The sequence below is a fragment of the Pteropus medius genome, unplaced genomic scaffold (genome assembly GCF_902729225.1).
Source record: "Pteropus medius unplaced genomic scaffold, Ma_sr-lr_union100, whole genome shotgun sequence".
Lineage (NCBI taxonomy): Eukaryota > Metazoa > Chordata > Mammalia > Chiroptera > Pteropodidae > Pteropus > Pteropus medius.
This window is the reverse complement of record NW_024352785.1, coordinates 7882910-7902069: the sequence shown is the minus strand read 5'-3', so window position 1 is coordinate 7902069 and position 19160 is coordinate 7882910. Positions and strand designations below refer to the sequence as shown.

The 19160-nt window shown below is 35.0% G+C and overlaps 1 protein-coding gene across 16 annotated transcripts in view; it reads right to left on the bottom strand.

Moving 5' to 3' along the window:
• The window catches only part of APC (APC regulator of Wnt signaling pathway), a 223011-nt gene that overhangs the window by 10683 nt on the left and 193168 nt on the right, over positions 1 to 19160 (bottom strand). For 7 of the 16 annotated variants that reach the window (XM_039848445.1, XM_039848450.1, XM_039848441.1 and 4 more), the window contains 8 exons: positions 16869 to 16967; positions 14037 to 14415; positions 12190 to 12285; positions 10883 to 10936; positions 7151 to 7290; positions 6498 to 6575; positions 6091 to 6207; positions 1165 to 1379 (listed from right to left, as the gene is read on the bottom strand). In XM_039848445.1, the coding sequence (XP_039704379.1) occupies positions 1165 to 1379; positions 6091 to 6207; positions 6498 to 6575; positions 7151 to 7290; positions 10883 to 10936; positions 12190 to 12285; positions 14037 to 14415; positions 16869 to 16967 (1178 nt within the window). The remainder of the gene's footprint in view (positions 1 to 1164; positions 1380 to 6090; positions 6208 to 6497; positions 6576 to 7150; positions 7291 to 10882; positions 10937 to 12189; positions 12286 to 14036; positions 14416 to 16868; positions 16968 to 19160) is intronic. The other 9 variants (XM_039848448.1, XM_039848446.1, XM_039848447.1 and 6 more) reach the window with 3 other exon arrangements.

Below are 19160 nucleotides of genomic sequence, written 5' to 3'. Positions count from 1 at the left end.
TACCTTTTAAAATTTTTTCTTGAGCAGATACATTTACTTTATTTACATGGTGACAGTTTCCCAATTTAAGAACTATAAATGTATCATGAAATCTTATGCTGAACGGGGACTTTGTGGTAGTTTCATCAAAGGATCTTTATGCAGTCAAGGAGCATGATGTAAGAATGTAGATCAGCAAACTAATTTTTAGAGTAATCTTTATGTCTCTAGCTTGATTTTGTGATACTGCCTGTTACAAGTGCTCTCTGGTAAACTGTATGTATAGCTGTTATTTCTAAAAATAAAGAAAAAAAAGGAAGGTTTTCAAAACATTTAAAGATACCTAAGTATAAAAATAAGGGTTGAGAATCAGCAAAATGAACTTTGGGACTTGAAGAGCTACAGCTTGTTTAATGCAGGGTAAACTGAAGTTTAATAATACATCCAGCCTTAGTGGGCTATAAAATTGATTGGTGAGGGTGTACAATAAACTTTAACATAGTGGTCTTCTCTTAGTAGTCCAGTAGACTCCTGAGCACTTACTGAGTTTAAGAAGTCTTTGCCTAGCAGAAAAGGCTATAAGGCTTGTGGTTTATACATCAAAATCTTAAAAGATGTTTATATTCTTTACAAGTTCTTTTACTAAAAGTATATTATCTTTTTTAAAAAAAGTAAAACAGGAATAATACTGAATAAAATAAATATGCTGTGAAAGATATCCATATTTTGGTTGACATAATACAGAGCCCAAGTTCTGAAAATGTGTGCCTCATATTGGAGGTGCTCTCTTAGTTTCACAGCTCTAATAGATTGGATGAATGGCTGTTGCTAAATAACATTATGATCACTGATGTTAAGAAACCACTAGAAAAATGTAAATCACTGTATTCTGGATCACACCCATAGGTTTTGTTTTTGTTATTGTGACTTAGTTTTCTCTCTACATATGAGTTATATCACTCAGCTATCATTTGTTTACTTCTAGACATCATTATGATACTATGAACTTTTATTAAAATATACTAATGAACGAATTAGATATTAATAGTTATCTTTTCACCACAATAAATATAATTTAGCTTAGAACTTGCAAAATTACACAAAACAGTGCTTACGCATGGGTCTTTTTGAGGGAATGAATTCTCTACTAATTCATTTAAAAGTAATATAAAACTCTGTATTTACCTGTGGTCCTCATTTGTAGCTATCAAGCTGGACACATTCCGTAATATACCACCTCCACTTTCAATAATGGCTAAAGTATTTGTCTGGCTCCGGTAAGTGAGAGTGCCAACCAAAAATGCAAGTGCACCATCTACAGCACATATATCAGCTTTATTCTCAGTGCAATGTGCTGACAAATTCCATAAGGCACTCAATACGCTTTTGAGGGTTGATTCCTATTAAGAAACAAATTATGTGTCATCTAATTAGAGTGTGAATTGTCTCTTCTAACTTCTAGATTTACTTCCATGGAGTAAGTTTTTTTTTTTTTGACTTCCTTTTTTTTATCCCCCCTGCTGCTCAGCCCTCACTGGTATTCCTAAGGTATTAGAAAAACTCATTTAGAAAAACTTTCATAAAATACCAAATGGAACTTAAGTCAGTGATATCCCCATAAAACAAGCAGAATAAAATATTAAACTAATGATCTTTATGAAATTTATTCTAAGTATTTAGAGAGTACACACATATCTTACAAGAGCTTACATTAGGATATGAAACAGAACTGATGTACATTCTGAAAAGATAACATTTTCAGGGTAACAGAAACTACAAAAAACTCTCTATATGATGATATAGAATGATATTTAAGAAGTATTATTCAATGAAAAGAGCAAGTTGTGAGCAGTATGTACAATATTTGGTTGTATAAAAACACATATATTTATATGCAGTTGATTCAAAAGTAACAACATAACTATTAAAAAGAAAGCGTAGTGGAAAAAAACTCCAGTTCTTAAAACTCCCAAAGAAACAAAGTAATTACAAAAACCAGAACTCCCTGGTATACAACATTGCAGTAAATTGTCAAATTGTAATTTCCACAGAAATACTCTGCATATACAATTAAAGATGTCTGATCAAAACCTGCCATGATCCTGATGCCAGTCTTTCCTCTTACTACAAATCGATCAAGGAATAAACATCCATTAGAAGTTTACTCTGTGCCTATCACAATTAGAGGTACTCCAGAGAATATTAACATAGCAAACTGATAACCTGCTTTGAAGGTGCAAAGAATTTAGTTGGGGAGGGAGGGAGAGAGGGAGATGCAAAACCATATATGAAACAAAGTACTCTAAAGGAAAGACTGTTACCACCTAAATTTAATCAAATAAATATTTCACGGAGATCAGCTTTGTAGAAAATTGTGCGTTCTGAGAGAAGACAGTTGTTCCTGGCAGAGGAAGTAGAATGAGGAAAGGCATGTAAATGGGAATCAGAAAGGGAGGACTGAAGTATAGAAAGAAGATGCAGAGATTCAAGTCCATGCTGGGGAACAGTGGGAGGCAGGGTCAGAGAGGTCAAAGAAGACCTTGAATGTCAGGGCAAACATTTTGGGCTTAACCCAATAAATAGCCACTGTATTCTCTTCATAAGGAAATTAAATGAATAAAACAATCCAAGGAACAGGTTCGGATACTATCTATGAGGAGGCAGGGAAGAAGTGCTTTCACTAATTTTAATTATATTGTGATTGACATAAAGGTGGGACATTCAAAGTATCCTGAGAACAGAATAACAGCAAGAGTTTAGAATGAGCTTTTAAACTGCAACTGGCCCAGGGGAAGAGGGGAAGGTACAAAAATAGAAGTTGCTCCCTATGAGACTACATGCAGAAGGCTAAGGGTTTTGTTTCAAAGAAGCTTTATAGTTAGAATTAGAGAAAACAAGAAGTGATTAGGGGCTGAAGGTACAGATAGTAAAAACAAAGGGAGGATTTCAATAAGGTGTGTGATCAAAAAGTATCAAATATAGCTGTAGGCAGAAAATAAAAGCCCAAATTAATCTATAAATCTAGATTTTGTCAGAAAAAAAATTAGGAGGGACTGAAGAAGGTATACGGGTTAAGAAATGGAGCAAGTGGGTACTTCTGTCTGATTGTTTGAGCTGGGCCATTGGTCATTTCTGGCCTTCAGACTAGACTGAGACATTGGCCCTACTTGGGTCTTGAGCCTGCCAGCCTTCAGACTGGAACACATTGGCTTTCCTGGGCTCCTAGCTTGCCAACTACAGATCTGAGGACTTGTCAGCCTCCCTAATAGTGTGAGCCATTTCCTTATAATAAATCAATCTGAATCTCTCTCTCACTTCCATTCTCCCTCCCCTCTCCCTCTCTTTCTCCACACACACATCCTATTGGTTCCGTTTCTCTGGAGAACTCTGGTTAACAGAAACTCTGTGTTGTAGGTAATACTGATATCTCCATTTTACAGATGAGGAAACACACTAAGAAGGTAAGTAATTTTCTGTGGCGGTTTAAAGGTATATCCAAAGATTCTCTCTCTGACACTCTCCTCTTAAGAGGTGAAGCTTAATTCCTCTCCCCTTGAGTTTTGGGTTGAACTTAATGATTCATTTCTAATAAATAGTATATGGTAGATGTGATCGGCTGTCTCTCAAGACTAAGTTATAAAAACACTACAGCTTCTATCTTGGGTCCTCTCTGTCTCTCTCAATCTATCTGATCACTCACTCAAAGGAAAGAAAAAAAAGAAATGGAGCCAGTGACTTCTTCAGGGTCCTGGGTGTTATAGGAAAAAGAGAAACAGCAGGAGTTAGAAAAAGCAAGATAATTTTTAAATTTTCAAAAAACTGGGTTTCTTATAGATAAGTGAAACATAAAAGGCTTTCTTCTCTATATTCAGTAGAGAATATATAAAAGACAAGAGTAAGGGAGTAATATCTTTGAGTGAACTGCAACACTTGGGGCATAGACTACAGGTGAAGGAAAAGTTCTATTGTATAAAAGAGTAACAGCCAGTTAAATTTGGTTAAAATAATGCAACACATGGAGAACATGGAAGGTCTGATTCTCTTGGTCATTAGTAGTAAATGAAGTTGAGAAGGAAATAACGATAAATTAAAAAGAGAAAGAGAATGTCCATAATGACTATTGCACTGAACGTAGAAAAAGAGGGAGCAAATAAATTCTAATACTGCTAACTAGAAGCAGGCCAAAACCAGAATTGGGTATTATACATTTCTGATATTTTTTTTCCAAGTTTGGACTTACATTTAAAATTTATATATGAATTTAGGGAAAAATGATCTTTAAAATACAACTCTTTTATAAAAACAGAGTATGTCTTTCCATTTATAATGGTCTTTTTATGTTCCCTATGTGTTTCTTAATCTAGCTTTCTTGGTTTGTAGCAATTAATTTGTATGTAGATCTCTGAGGTCCTTGAAAGATAATAAAGTCATGAACTATTCAGCAGCAGTACAAATTCCTATAATACATAGGAAACCTTTCTGAAAATATAGTTGTTTAGATGAGGAGCCATAAAGTGTGCACAGTGCTAATTTTTTTGTATAGCTTTATTGAGGTCTGTGTATACTTATGAAACCGTCACTCCAATCAAGATAACATTTATTTCATCCCCCTAAATTTCCTAGTAGCTCCTTATAATCCACCCCCCAACCCTAGGCAACTACTTCTCTGTTTCCTATCATTACAGATTACTGCATGTATCAACAGTTCATTCTTTTTATAGCTGAACAGTATTTCATTGTGGATACTCCACAATTTGTTTACCCATTTCCCTTGTTGATGGACATTAGAGTTCTTTCTAGTTTTTGGCTATCATATATAATACTGCTGTGAACATCTGTGTGTAAGTCTTTGGGTGAACATAAATTTTTGTTCCTCTTAGGTAAATACTAGGAGTAAGTTAGGTTGTAAGGTAGGTGTATGTTTAACTTTAAACCACGGATAAATGTTCTTCAAAGTGGTTATTCCATTTTACATTCCCACCAGCAGTGCATGAGAATTCCAGCTGCTCAACACTTAGTCAATCTTTTAAATTTTAACCAATGTAATATGTGTAATGGTATCTCATTGTAGTTTTAATTTATATTTCCCTGATTACAAATGTTGGTGAGTATCTTTTCAAGTACTTTTTGGACATTCAGAAACATTCTTTTCTGCAGCTTCAGTACAAGTGTTCTGTCAATTCAGTAGTATTTTAAAGGTATCTTTACGCAGACTCTAAGTATATTTCAACATTAACTTTATAATATGTTATTTAAATACATTTTTTTCCTAATAATTTTTTCAGTTGATTTTCTTAGATTTTCCAGGTATAAAATAATTTAGCAAAAATACATAAATGAACAAATGAAAAAAACAAAACTTTTGCCTTTTCTGAAAAGGAAATTTTGAATAAAAAAATGTAGGCTGCGGGTCTAAGAGGACTGGTTGGGTGAAAGGAAGCTCAGATTAGCTAATATAAGACTTGCTTAGTACCTCTCAAATTTCAAGTTTAATTAAAAAAACAAAACAAAAAACAACAACAAAAAAACCCAGTTTTTAAAATGGATATCCCACTTGCGAGATATTTGCTTTTATAAACGAATTGCTATTTGGGGATTCCCCACCCTTGAGTATGATCACCTCTTTATAAGATGACCATCAAAATTTGAGGATTTTGGGGGATTGAGATTTAAAGATGTAATGAGATTGAGATGTAACACTTAATACCAGTGATTCTTAACTGGGGTTGATTCTGACCCTCCTCCCTTCTGGGGACATTTGATAAGATCTGGAGATATTTTTGACTGTCATGACTGAGGGGAGGGTTTACTGACAATTAGTGGACGAAGTCCAGGAATGCTGCTAAACATCCCACAGGCACCGATCAGTCTCCCAAAACAAAGACAGCTGGTCCAAGATGTCGACAGTGCCGAGTCTGAGAAACCCTGACTTACTCTAAGCCAGCACACAATCTTTTCCATCTTAATACTCTGGAAGTTTGAAGTAGTCTAGACTAAGGATTGGTGAGATAAATAGGTCAGAAATTAGGAAATCTCAGGGGTGAGAGAGGGCAGCAAAAAAGCATCCAAAGGTAAAATCCATATTATAGTATTGAATGTTTTCAAGGGTACCTTTTTAACTTCCAAAGCACATTCCATCAATGCTTTCACACTTCCAACTTCACGCAATGTCTTTTTACTATTTACATCTGCTCGCCAAGACAAATTCCTCAAAACACTTGCAATTACCTGCAAATGAATCAAATTTAGAATAATCTGTGTAAAAAATGATTTATAGTAGTTGCTTTTTTGTTTTTAATGCTATAAAAGTTGAAATCTATTAAGAAAGAAATTCTTCCAAATGCTATTATGGTGACAAAAGGAATTCCTACAATATAATTATTTTCCTTTATTCTGGTATAATTGTAAACCATAATTTAAACAGGATACTAAATACTGAGCCACAGCTTAAATGAATTTAAATAAGGATACTAACCCGCTCATATCCTAGAAAAACATCTTGAAATTATAAGTAGTACCTGCTGTAAGTCTTCACTTTCAGATTTCAGTTGGGCCACCAGTGCTCTCATGCAGCCTTTCATAGAGCAGAGTGTAGCCTGTAAAAGCAGATATAAACAGAGGGTCACTAACAAGGAAACCTGATGTTGAGCTTTACTTGACAACTAAACTTCAAATCTAATTTTAACTGTCTCATTTTAATTACGGCTAATATTTCACCCAATAAAAGTTTTAGAATCAGATTACTTAAGTGAAAGACAAATACTCTTCTAATCCTTTGCTATCTGTTCTTCTCTTGGCAAACTGGAAAAATAAAGTGAATAAATGATAAGTAATGATAAGCAAAGGGTTTTAAGGTAAGGTCTCTTTTTGGGTGCAACCAATATGTGTGTAACACTTGCACTGGTCATCAAGATTTTCAGATTTTTGCTGTCATTCCTAGGAACAATGTTTTAAATGCGATTACATAAATCCACCACTGTGTTCCATCTTCTGCCTTTGTTTAGTCATTAGACAACCAAATGAATAAGGATATAAAGTAGAGTGTGAAGCACAGGTTTTTATTAGTGTTTAATGAGGAGTGACAAAAAGGAAAGCAGTAAAAAGCAGTTTGTATGAGCGTAAACTAACTTATACCTGAGCTGTCTTAAGAAATGGATCTTAGAAAACATACCTTGTTGGCTACATCTCCAAAAGTCAAGTTTGTCAAAGCCATTCCAGCATATCGTCTTAATGTAATACTGTAGTGGTCATTAGTAAGCCCATACATTTCACAGTCCACTTGCAATAATTCTGCAATGGCCTGCAGTCCCCCTAATTTAAAAAGGGCAAGAGGAAAAGGATAATAATCTAAAATAAAACAAACTAGTACCAAGTTTATAACTTAAGCATTAGGAAAAAAACCTCAAAGAATTAAGAATATATAATTTAAATGTTTTTAGAATTACAAATTACAACACTGTTATGAAAAACTTTTGTGTAATACACTTATAAAGTACAACTGGCAACTATTCCATTTTCTGCCAGTTACTCCACCCTCCACCCCTTGCTTTACTGGGTGAAATGAGCATTATACTCTGTTTACTGCACATATACTGTATCCTGTCAATAATGAAGGTGGCTATTTTTTAATACTAGGTCTTCCTGAATGTAAGCAGAAAAAAGTAACTTATTTTTATTATAATGACTTTCCAAACACTCTTCATTGTTGCACACAGTGCCCTAATTAATTTAATATTTTTTATCTGCTGAATAATTATCCTTAGGAATAGTGAAAATTCTAAATGAAACTGTGCAAGAAGCAAAGCTTATTTTTTTCATGAAAAAGAATTATCTGTCAACTTGTTAGTAAGTTCTATAAAACTACCTATTTATGTTTAAAAATCTTTTTTTTTTTTTTACTTTTATACCTGCAAGTGTCAAATATCGACTATACTAGGATTTAGTATTTTCCCTTGATTCCTAGCACTGGGTATGCTCAGCAATGCCCACAGTGGTCAACACTAGGAAAGCAAGGAGGAAAATGAAGAAAAAGGAAAGGGAAAGACATAAAGGAAGGGGTAGTAAAAACAAAACAAAACAAAAAGCAAAGCAAAATGGTGAGTGAACAAAAATAAAATGCATATGGAGGCTATTCAAAATATTATTCATCATCAACATTAATCATTGTGGGGATGAGGATATTGTTTTGTCACAGAGAAGTGGCTTAGACAGAAAAAAGGAAGATAAATATAAACACAATACTTGGATACTATAAGTCTAAACAGGTCATTAATCTGAGAGAACCTGTACATTTAATATTTTTGCAAATAATCTAGAAGAGTCAGTATGTAGAGGAATCTGCAAGTTTACAAAACAAAGTTCTATCTTGGGTCAAGAATTCCAGGCCTGGGGATTTAACTATAGAAAGATTCACATAAATTTTTACGATTAACAGAAATAACAGATAAGTCTGAATGTAGATATGTGAAAACTAATTTGGTTAAGGAAAATCCAGGAAGACTTTCCTAAAATCTTCCCATAATGATGGAAAAATATATAGCAGTGACTAAAATAGTCACTTTCTTTATGGAGCTTACAGGTTAGAGCAAAGACAGACACTGACAACTAATTAAAGTGTGTTGGGTTGTGGAGAAGTATAGGGCAAGATATCAGTTGGACTCGACCTAGACTGGGATGATCAAGAAAAAGGCTGAGGAAATAATGTCTAAGTTGAGACTTAAATGATGAAAGAGTAGCTAAAAAGGGTGGGACAGGAACAATGAAGCATTTCGGGTAGATCAAACAGCATGTGCAAGGGCCCGGGCCTGAAATACATAGCAACAAGGAAAGAGTTACAAGATGAGGCTACAAAAATGGGTAGAGGTCAGATCATGCAAGATTTTATGTGCCACACTAAGGGCTTTAGGCAAGGGAAGGAATAATTATATGTGTGTTCTAAATAGATTCCTATGTTTGCAGGGTACAGAATGGATTATGACTGGAAGTTGGGAGACAAGTAAGACAAAGTACTGCAGAATAGGAGAGGCAATGGTGGCTTGGACTGGGAATGAAAAGAAGAGCAGTGATTTAAGAAGCAGAATTAAAGCACTTAGTTACTACATGCAGGAGATAAGAATGGAGTCATGGATGTCATCCAAGATGCTGGCTTGAGCACCTGGGTTAATGGAATGTCATTTTCTGAAAAAAGGAACCCTGGAGAGATAAGGGATCTGAGGATGGAGGAGATAAAAAATTCAGTTTGTGGCAGTTGAGTTAGAAATGTCTGAAAAACGATGTTAAGTGAAGATGTCAGATGAACACTTTGATAATGTATCTAAAATTCGGGAGCAAGAACTTGGATTAATATGTAAATTTGAAAAACGTTGTAACTGAAGCCATGGAGTGAAGGATACTGCCTATGGAGACAGAAGAGAGCCCAGGATAGAGCTTCGAGGAATTCCATCATTCAATACTTGGACAAAGGAGAAGGAGCCAGTAAAAGAACTGAGAGTTTGGACCAAAGACATTGACCTGGGGGTGGATGTGGTGGGGTGGTCACTGTAGACCTAAAGACAGTGGCCCTAGGTACTGATGAGATCACCAAAATGTTGAGCATTATAAAGCAGACTATAAATACCAAAACAAAACATGCTATGCTTTGTGCCTACCTAAAATCCTGCCTGGTGTAGCAATAGCTGTGATAAAGATCCCAAGAAGGCACTAAATAAGCAGAGTTGAGTACTCTTATATGAAAAAAATTAAAAATCTTAGGATTTGATTCTGAAAACAAAAAGTAAAGAAAGATATGACCAATGTCAACAAAACCATAAATAACATGGCTAATAAAAAAGAACACTCAATAGAATTTAGGATATCAGATAAAAGAGAGAACCCTTTGTTTTCAGGCAAATAAAAAATATGATGGAAATTCATGACAGAGTTAAAAATAGATTTTCCTGAGAAAAATTAGGATGTTTCAAGGTAATGCAAAGATGATGAGTATGTCCTTCCATATTTTTCTTGGTGCCTGTTAGAAAATAGGGGTCCATATGGACCAAATACTGTCTAATACAGTATTCCGTAACCTTATAGATAATAGAGGATCAACAGCTTCAGGTAACATTCAACAGATCCTAATTCAAAAAAGTAATAGAAAGATGGCACTTTAATAAAGTATATACATACACACATGCATGTATATATATGCACATATATGTATTTATTTTTCTAACTTGGTTTAGATATTCACCATTAGCATGAAATGCCTTATTCTAAAATAAATATTAGGGGCCCAACATCAATATTCTATACATTGATGTTTCACAAAATTTCCTGATCCGAATCACTTGGGTCACTTATTAAATATGGTTCCCAGGTTCCCCTTCTGAAGATTCTGTTTTACTACACCTACTTGCTACAAGGCCAGAGAACCTACAGGTTTGACATGTGCCTCTGGTCTTCATTATACTCTGGTTTCAGAAACAGCAATGCAAATAAACTATGAGTCCCTTGAAAGTCAGGACTATGTCCTAATCTTTTTTATATCTAGTACCTAGCAAAGTTTCTGGGACAGACCTAATAATTAATAAATGTATAGATCGCTAATGTTATAGCCTAAAACTTACAGTATAATATGTGCAAATTTACATGGCCCTGACAGCTGTAGAATCTTGTATGGACAAATGACAGTCCCAGTTGACTGGGCTTAGGAATTTCTTTTCACCTACTTGGGACTTTTTTCTCCTCATCCCTCACAGTCAGTTAGATACTTTGTGCTATCTTACTCTATTTCTCCACAATCCATAAACCTTGATCATTCTTTTGTTCCAGTGCAAATTTGGAGGCTAGGAATGAGAAGAAGGTAAATCCCCTGTGGCTATGTCCCCAACAGTCACACCCCCAGAGGCCCCATCCTGCTCCTCACCTGAAAGCCCCTGCCCTAGCTCCTGTGATGAAATGCCCCGGGTAGCCTTCCTACCTGAAGAAGGAAGAGGAACAAATACTGAGTCTACGTTTTACTTTGAAATTCAGATGATTAATGTGTCAGTCCTAGTCTACAGTCCATTGGAACACAGGGACATTTATAAAAAAAAATCTTTGTGTTAGCTGAAAACTGGATTAATTTTCCTGTTTATTCGTTATTTTTATCTCTTTCCCATTACTACCTGCATTAAAAAAACCCATCCAAACATAAAATTTTCACAAATGCTGAGATTGTACTGAGGAGGGAGAATGCATAAGATTATACTCAGTTCCACAGGAGGTTGAGGGAGGTGGCTGGGGAAGGAGAGAGAATCAGGTGGGCCAATTGCTAGGGCCTGTGGGAAGAAAAGCATGGCTGGAGGACAGGCCTAAAATCACAAGTACACAGCCTCCTGAAGTTATGACTGAAGGAGATAACACTCATTTTGGCTCTTCAGGTTCTCTGTTTAAGAGTCTCATGAGTTTGCTACTTTTAAAATAAATGATGAATGACAGTGATGAGGGTGACAGGAATACAAAGTGGGGGCTGGAATGCAATGTAACATAAACAGCACAAAAAGCCAGGGCACAGCTACACTAAGATGGGAACTCAGTGTACAAGTCTTGCTGTGGCATGACTAGAGTTCCAGTTCACATGGGAAGGCTCAGCATGATGTAATTTATAAATGCCACATGTGCAAAATGAACCTAGATATCAAAGAAAAACCATTACATGAAAATGCAGACTGTATAAAGATTAGAATGTGTGGTAACACATAGCTAAAAGAATAATCCTTCCAAAATTAATGGAATGTTTCTGACTTAAATTAGAATATTATGCTTTTCCATAGTAACCAGTTTCAAAGATACCATGCTGCTTATCATGAAAATCCAGTAAAGTACAGATAATCACAAAGATAAATGAAGCAACTGAGGTTCAAGAACAAAAAAGTAACTCCACATTTCAAAATAATTAAAATTATCCTGTCAACTGTCATACTGGGTCTATCTTGGCAACAGGGGCAAGGAGTGGCCCATCTAGCAATTTTTCCAATCTAAGACTAAGGTTTTGAAAATCAAGTTAGTTTACAACAAGGTAACGGTTTCTGTCAAGGTAACAGTTTTCTCCTCTGGAAACCAGAGTATAATCATTTGCCACAAACAAAGAGGAAGCAGCTGGTAATAGAAGTTAGTGGCCTTATATTTTATTTCAATAATGATGAAACCTTTAATATTCTTCTATGGCATTAAGAAACATTTTTGTCTCACCAAGTTCATTCATTGCATGTCTATGCTCTTCATCAAATGAAAGTTTCATTAGAACGCACACAGCAGGACAGATCTGATGTTCAACAGGAGCTGGCACTGAAAAATAAAATTGACATAAACCATAATGCTTTGTTTTCTCAAAAGCAATGATGTTTATTATACTTAAAAAACACGCAGGGCTCACTAACATATCCCTAATTCATAGTTTAGTGTATCAACAAGTATTTGCTGGATAAATGAATAAATACGATAAACATGGAAAAGAAAATATGAGTAAAGGGCTTTTCTTGATTCCATAAAAATGTTTACCACTCATCTGCCCTTGACCAAGTCTGTAAGAATAAGTCCCTTACTGATATATGCTATAACTGAACTAATTTAAAATTACATTTACTATATGAAAGAACAAAACATTTTGGTATAAAACTGTTTAATTTATAATTTCTATTTAAACTACTGTCATGAGTGTAGTAGAGAAATCTAGTACAAACCTAGCAGAGAAAGTGTACTATATTGACAGATATTAAATAGTAAACAAAATTTTAAGAAAAGATGTGCGAGAAAATGTACCTCCATATTTAATACTATGCATAAGGTTTCAAAACTCATTATGTGAAATAAAATTTAAAAAGCATGTCTATTTTTCTGAAGTAATATTAATTTATCCTATTTAACTTTTTTGAGAATATGTTATCAAGAGCACAGAATGCTAGTAATTACATAATTGTCAGTAGCCAAAGAAAACAATCTAGAAAGACAATGTTCTCCCAGTAAAGTATCTTATTATTCTCCTCATCTCTAGGACAAATAGATATAAAAAGCGATTTCTTCTGTTTTCTTATTCCTAAGGTTTTTTAGACTTTAAATAAATCCACCTTTATATCTAAGTTAAAAAAATTCTGCTAAAACTTCATAGATCATGTTCTCTCCATCACCCCCTCCTGTCTCCCAAATCAATAGGTTGAAGCAATAGTCCTCTGTTCTCTTTTTGTGGGGGGTGTGTGTGTGTGTATGTGTGTTTTCTTACCAGGTAAAAGGAAGGTCTTACCTAACATAATTATTGCTTCTGGTTCTTGCTACAGAAATGAAGTAAATTATGTGCCCAAGGGTCCCAACTCCCATATCCCTTGCTCCTGAGAGAGATGCTGATGGCCAAGAGGGTCTCTCCCTGAGCAAAGAGCTGGATGCCTGATAACCCCCAGCAATAGGGGCCCATCGCCTAGAGAAGGATGGTGCAGTAGGAAGAGCACTGGGCCGAGTCAGAAGATCTGGCCTCTGTTCATGGCTCCACCACTTACTAGCTGTGAGGTCACAGGCAAGTCTTTTAGACTTTCCGAGCCTCAGTTTCTTCATCTGTAAAATGGAGGTGATAATATCTTCCCTTCCTACTTCATAAGGTTATTGTGAAGATCATCAAGTAACAACAGATAAAACATAGCTCTGTATCCACTGAGTAGAGTGATATGCAAATGTAAAAGATTATGGCTTGGTCACTAATAGCTCAAGGAACCTATGTGAAGTCACTTTCCTGAACATCATCTATAAAATGAAAGAGGCAACATAATTGCTCAAGTTCTTTCTAGATCTACTATACTATGACTCTACAAAGTTCTCTTGATTTCTTGTTCTTTTTTGGCTGCAAAGTAGTACATATAACATTTTCCTTTGCTATAATTTTCTAGGGAAATACAGACTTAAGCTTTAAACTACGTTAGCAGTGTAGATGGCTAATATGCATTTCCCCTTCCTATCTATAAAGATAACATACTAACTAAAAAAGTTTTCCTTTTAAAAACTTTTACATTTGTTCGTAACATGCACTATGATGTACACTACAGGGAACATACTTGGGTTTTTGTCCTGGTCCATGCCTTGTTCGTGGGCTTCCTGCCACTCCCAACAGGTTTCACAGTAAGCTCGTATCTGTTCCAAAAGATGAAGGACTCGGATTTCACGCCTGCCTCTCTTGTCATCAGGCTGTGAGTGAATGATGTTGTGGAGTGCTGCACTGGCCCTGGCCCGAGCCTCTTTACTGCCCCGGGAATTTCCCAACAACACAGAGTCTTTGTCATTGCCATGTAAAAGCTGGATGAGGAGAGGAAGACATCCAGACTGTCGCATGGATATACAGCTGTCTTGGGAGCTAGACATAGCTAGCAAAGTTCGCGACATATCATCCTTATCATGAGTACCAAGCATTGACAACAATGAATACACCATTTCCACCTGTGGGCCAAATGAGTTTAGAAACAAAATTATGACTTTAATATCTAAAAGCCAAACCAATGAAGTGATAAATGGGATATTTATTGTAACTCATTAAAAAAAAACAAAAATAAAAAACCCTTTCCAGGATGAAGTAATGAACATTAATTCAAAATTTATATAATCATCATCAATTTATTTATATGAGTAAATAATACTAGTGGTAATATACAGTGTTGAAAGAGAAATGTTCTTACATACTTAAATTGCTGTTTGGATCAGTTGGTGATAATCCATTGATTATAAGTGAATGGAAAGCAACAAATTTCATACACATACACAGAGGAATGTAGTCTAAATTCTTTGCATAATTAAAAATTTTATTTTTTTTAATCTATGACTATAGTTAATAAATAGAAAACATTTTTCAACAATCATTATTTACTAAGTACTAGTTCCTAGCAATCACTAATCCTCAATTATAATCATACTGTTAAAATTATAAAATTTCTCCCTTATACATGTAAAAATATTGTCATAAAAAGAATGCCATGATCACATAGGGAGTATAAAGCCAGGATTCTTATTCAATTTTTTTAAAGCAGTTGTTAAGCAATAATTACTCTCTGAAAATAAAGTCTAAGGATTTACTTAGAAGCAGATTAGAACCAGAAAACAGTACCCTGTTCTAGACTGTGATCAGCCTCATTTAAAAACTCAAGGTTATTCCATAAAAGTAGGGGCTATTCTATAAAGAATGTGTCATGTCTATAAATCAGTGGTTCTTAATCACGGGGCAGTGTTGACCCTTGCTCTGCACTTTTGGCAGTGCCTTCGAGATCTTTCTGGTCGTCACAACTGTGGGAGGAAGTGCTATGGGCATCTATCTGATGGGCACAGACCGGGGATGCTATCCAGCCAAAAGTGCTGAGGCTGAGAAACTCTACTCTAAATGTGTAAACACACACCACTGTTAGATTTAAAAGTTTTAGGAAGGCAGTTTAGAATTGTGGATAAACGGACTTTCAAATTCTGGCTCCACCACTTATGAGCGAGCTGTGTGACACTACCAAGTTATTTAATAAGATTTCTCTGAGCCTGTTCTCTCAGTTGTAAAATGAAGGGGTTTACCTAATAGGGTTCTCTCTATGAAGATTAAATAATACATTTGCAGGGTAGTTGGATTAAAAAATGTAGTAAGGTCTTATGCATAAATCACTTCAAAGGAAACAGGTATTCTAGCTGCCAGTTTTCACACAATAATAAAGTTGAATGTTATTCTTGATAGTAAAAACTATGTATTGATGTTGGATAGATCTGGGGTTGAATTTTAATTTAATTACATAAGAGCTGCCTGATTCTTTTTTTGTATCGGTTTTCTCATTTAAAAAAAAAAAGGAACAAGGAGAGTTTGGTTTTTGAGAAGATCAGAGATAATATACATAAACTCCCCGCAGAGTTACTGGAATACCAAAGGTTCTAAGTAGTAACTATTGTGAGGTATTAAAAGGCTTAAATCCCATATTACCAATCTCATGGATTACTCTAAAGTTCATTCCCTAAATCAACATTAGTTATCTCGGTAATGCTTTTCCTAAGAGCTATGATATTATTAAAGAAAGAGCATATAAAGTATGCTATGAAAACAATTAATGGAATTGTTTAGATTTAATAGAAAATATATTGTTTAGTAATATTAGAATTTCATCTTTTCCAACATAATATTAAAGTCTCTGGCTTTAAAACAATAATAAAACAATTGTTTTCTTTTCAAATATACTATTCTCTCTCTTTTTTTTTTTTGCTAACATCTGAGAGACCCTAAGAAAGCTGATTTATCAGCAATGGATAACGTTCAATTACAATAATATTTCTATCTACTTAAATATTTATTAAACACTTGTTATGTGCAGGCTCTGTGTTAGATGCAACAAAAGATACATAAAAAACAGTCCCTTTTCTCCAAGAGAGTTTCATGTGAACTGCAGTGATCTGAAGAAGGCAGACAGACTGCATGGAGAAGTAAGAGGACCCTGGGAATCAGAAAATGTTTTGTAAACAAGTCAAGTCTGAGAAGAGTTCTGAAGGCGGCTAGGGTTTTGATACTCATTTTGCAGTGGGGTAGAAAGTGGAGGTGTGTGCCACTGCAGGCAAGGTATAGAGGCAGAAAAGTCATGGGGTACAGTACTCAGGAAGTAGCAAGTAAGCCAATGTGGCTGGAGCTTAGGATACCTGCAGAGAAGTGGATAATAAGCTGAAAAAAAAAAACCTAGTTAATTTGGGACCTTTTACAATCCTCATTTTCCCTTTGTACTTCTCTGTATAAAAAATGTCGCTTCTTTCAGAGACTGTGATGATGGAATCAGAATTCTCCACTAGTTAAATTTAAAAGATGAAGAATGTTTTTAGCAACTTATCTAGCGAATATTAGAAAAGTACTTGTGATTTTAGTGACCAGGTTTATAATCTGTTACCTTGGTTCCCAGATGACTTGTCAGCCTTCGAGGAGCAGAGTGTGTGCTACTAGAACTCAAAACACTGGCTGTTTCATGATCCATCCGTGCAGTGGAACCCTAGAAATTACACGAATTATAGATTAGTGTAACTTAGAATATAGATTAAATATAGCTAACTTCATGTTAAGGTACTCTTTCAGGTAAACAGTTAAATATACTATTAAAAGTGTGAACATTTTAACTGCTCAAAATGAACTTAAGTAAATTTTAGAGAAAAACTGAAGAAAATGGGATTTGTTGCAAAAGACAGTTAAACTACAGTATGGAAGTAAACAAACACCGAAGAAAGTCTAAGAGTAATATTTTTTCACAGATCCAAAGACATGCAAGTACATTTAGTTAAATAAGAACTGATTGATAGCAAACTCCAGAGAAGACTGTTTGAAACTTCTGTTGGTGAAAGACAAAAAAATAAAAAATTGCAGTGTGGTATGATAAACACTACAGTAGAAGAATGTATAAAATACTGAAGAACACAGGAATAAACAACTAGCTGCTTAGGAACTATTAAAGGCTGCATAAAATAAGTAACATTTAATATAGGCCTTGAATTTGGGGTAGGAGACTGATGGAAGAGGCTGTGTAAAGGAATAAATATGGAGAGCAAGGAGTGTTCCAGTTTAATGTGGATAGAAAAACAAGGTGTATAGTGGGAGATAAAGGTTAGAATAAATTATCAAGTATCTCGCGTGTCATTTTAAAGATGCTGCTTTCAAGCTGTGGATGTTGCAGGGCCACTAGACTTTACGCAGGAGAATGGCACGAGAATTATGCCTTAAAAAGTATGGAGGATAGGATGGAAAGGATTACAAGTGGGAAATCAGGAACAGGGTATTTTCAATAGTTGAGCAGTTCTGAGGGAACAAAGTAAGGAATAACAGAGAAACGGTGATGTCCTATATTTAGGGGATAAAATCAATTGGCTTGCTAACTGATTGGATGTGAATAGGAGATGCTGGGCATCAAGGACAACTTGAAGTGCTGAGCTTGGATACATGGGTAGGTAATGGTGCTATTAATGGATACAGGAAACCCAGGAAGAGATCATGGCTTTCAGTGGGGGAACTGAGCTCACTTCTGAATATACTGATATCCAGGAAGAATGCTTAATGGGCATCTAAAAACATAAGATGCAACTCTGGACAGGATTACAGGCTATAGATAAATATCTGGGACCTATCAAATGTAGTCCATAGCTAAAGCCATCCCTTAATGATTAGGAATAGTTATAAAACTAGAATTCAATTAGAAAGCAGTATTGGCAAGTATTTTGTTGTTCTCAACCTTTCAAAAGGAAAAGCTAGAACATAAGCTCTTTGAGGGCAAAAAGTTCATTCTGTTCACTGCTGTATTCCTACTATCAAGGGTAGTCCTAAGCTCATATAGTAGGTATCCACAAAATATTTGTTGAATTATGAATAAATGTGGAACTAGTAGCAAAATTCAATAGGACAGGGGACACCATTGCTGGTTCTAATTGTCTTTCAGGTCTAATTTGTCTAATTGCAGAAGGTGGGTTAGCAAAGAGAAAACCATGATGGGAACAATAGGTTTTGAAGATTGGGAGTTGGTATCTCCTACTCTGGAGGATAAAAGGGGTTGGAATGAGTTATTATCTCTGAATGTACCCCATTTCTCTAAATGCTGGAATCAATAGACCTTGTAATTTCCTTTTTTGCATAAAGTTCACTTTTGATGACACATTAAAAACTTCCTTGTTAGCCAGCAATCTTAACAGTTCATCTGCTAACTTCTACTGGTAGACAGCACAGAAGATTGTTAACAAGCATTCCTAAGTAATTAGTTAGCATTCTAATTGTATATAACAACTACTCATACAGAGATGTCTAAATTTGTTATAAAAAGTCTTAGAATGGGTAACTATAAAGCTCATTTTTAAAAGGGCTGCTTAGAACTTTCATAGAGGTCACATTATAGGCCAAGGTTAGGTTTTTCTGACTATCTTACAAAAGCATATTTTAGACAATTATTCAAAATAACATTTTTAAGAAAAAATTACATTTATAAATAAAATTACATATATAAATAAAATGTATAAAAACTTACAAAAAATTTTAAATAGTAAATGTAAAATTCATTAAACTGTATACTTAAAATGGGTACATTTTATTCTATGATACTCTTTCCTCGAAGAATTTGATTTTAAGAAGTAGTAATTGGAAAGGTCTTTTGTCTCCTCACATAAAAGCACGAAGACTCACTTTTTCACACCCACATAGGGGAAATCTA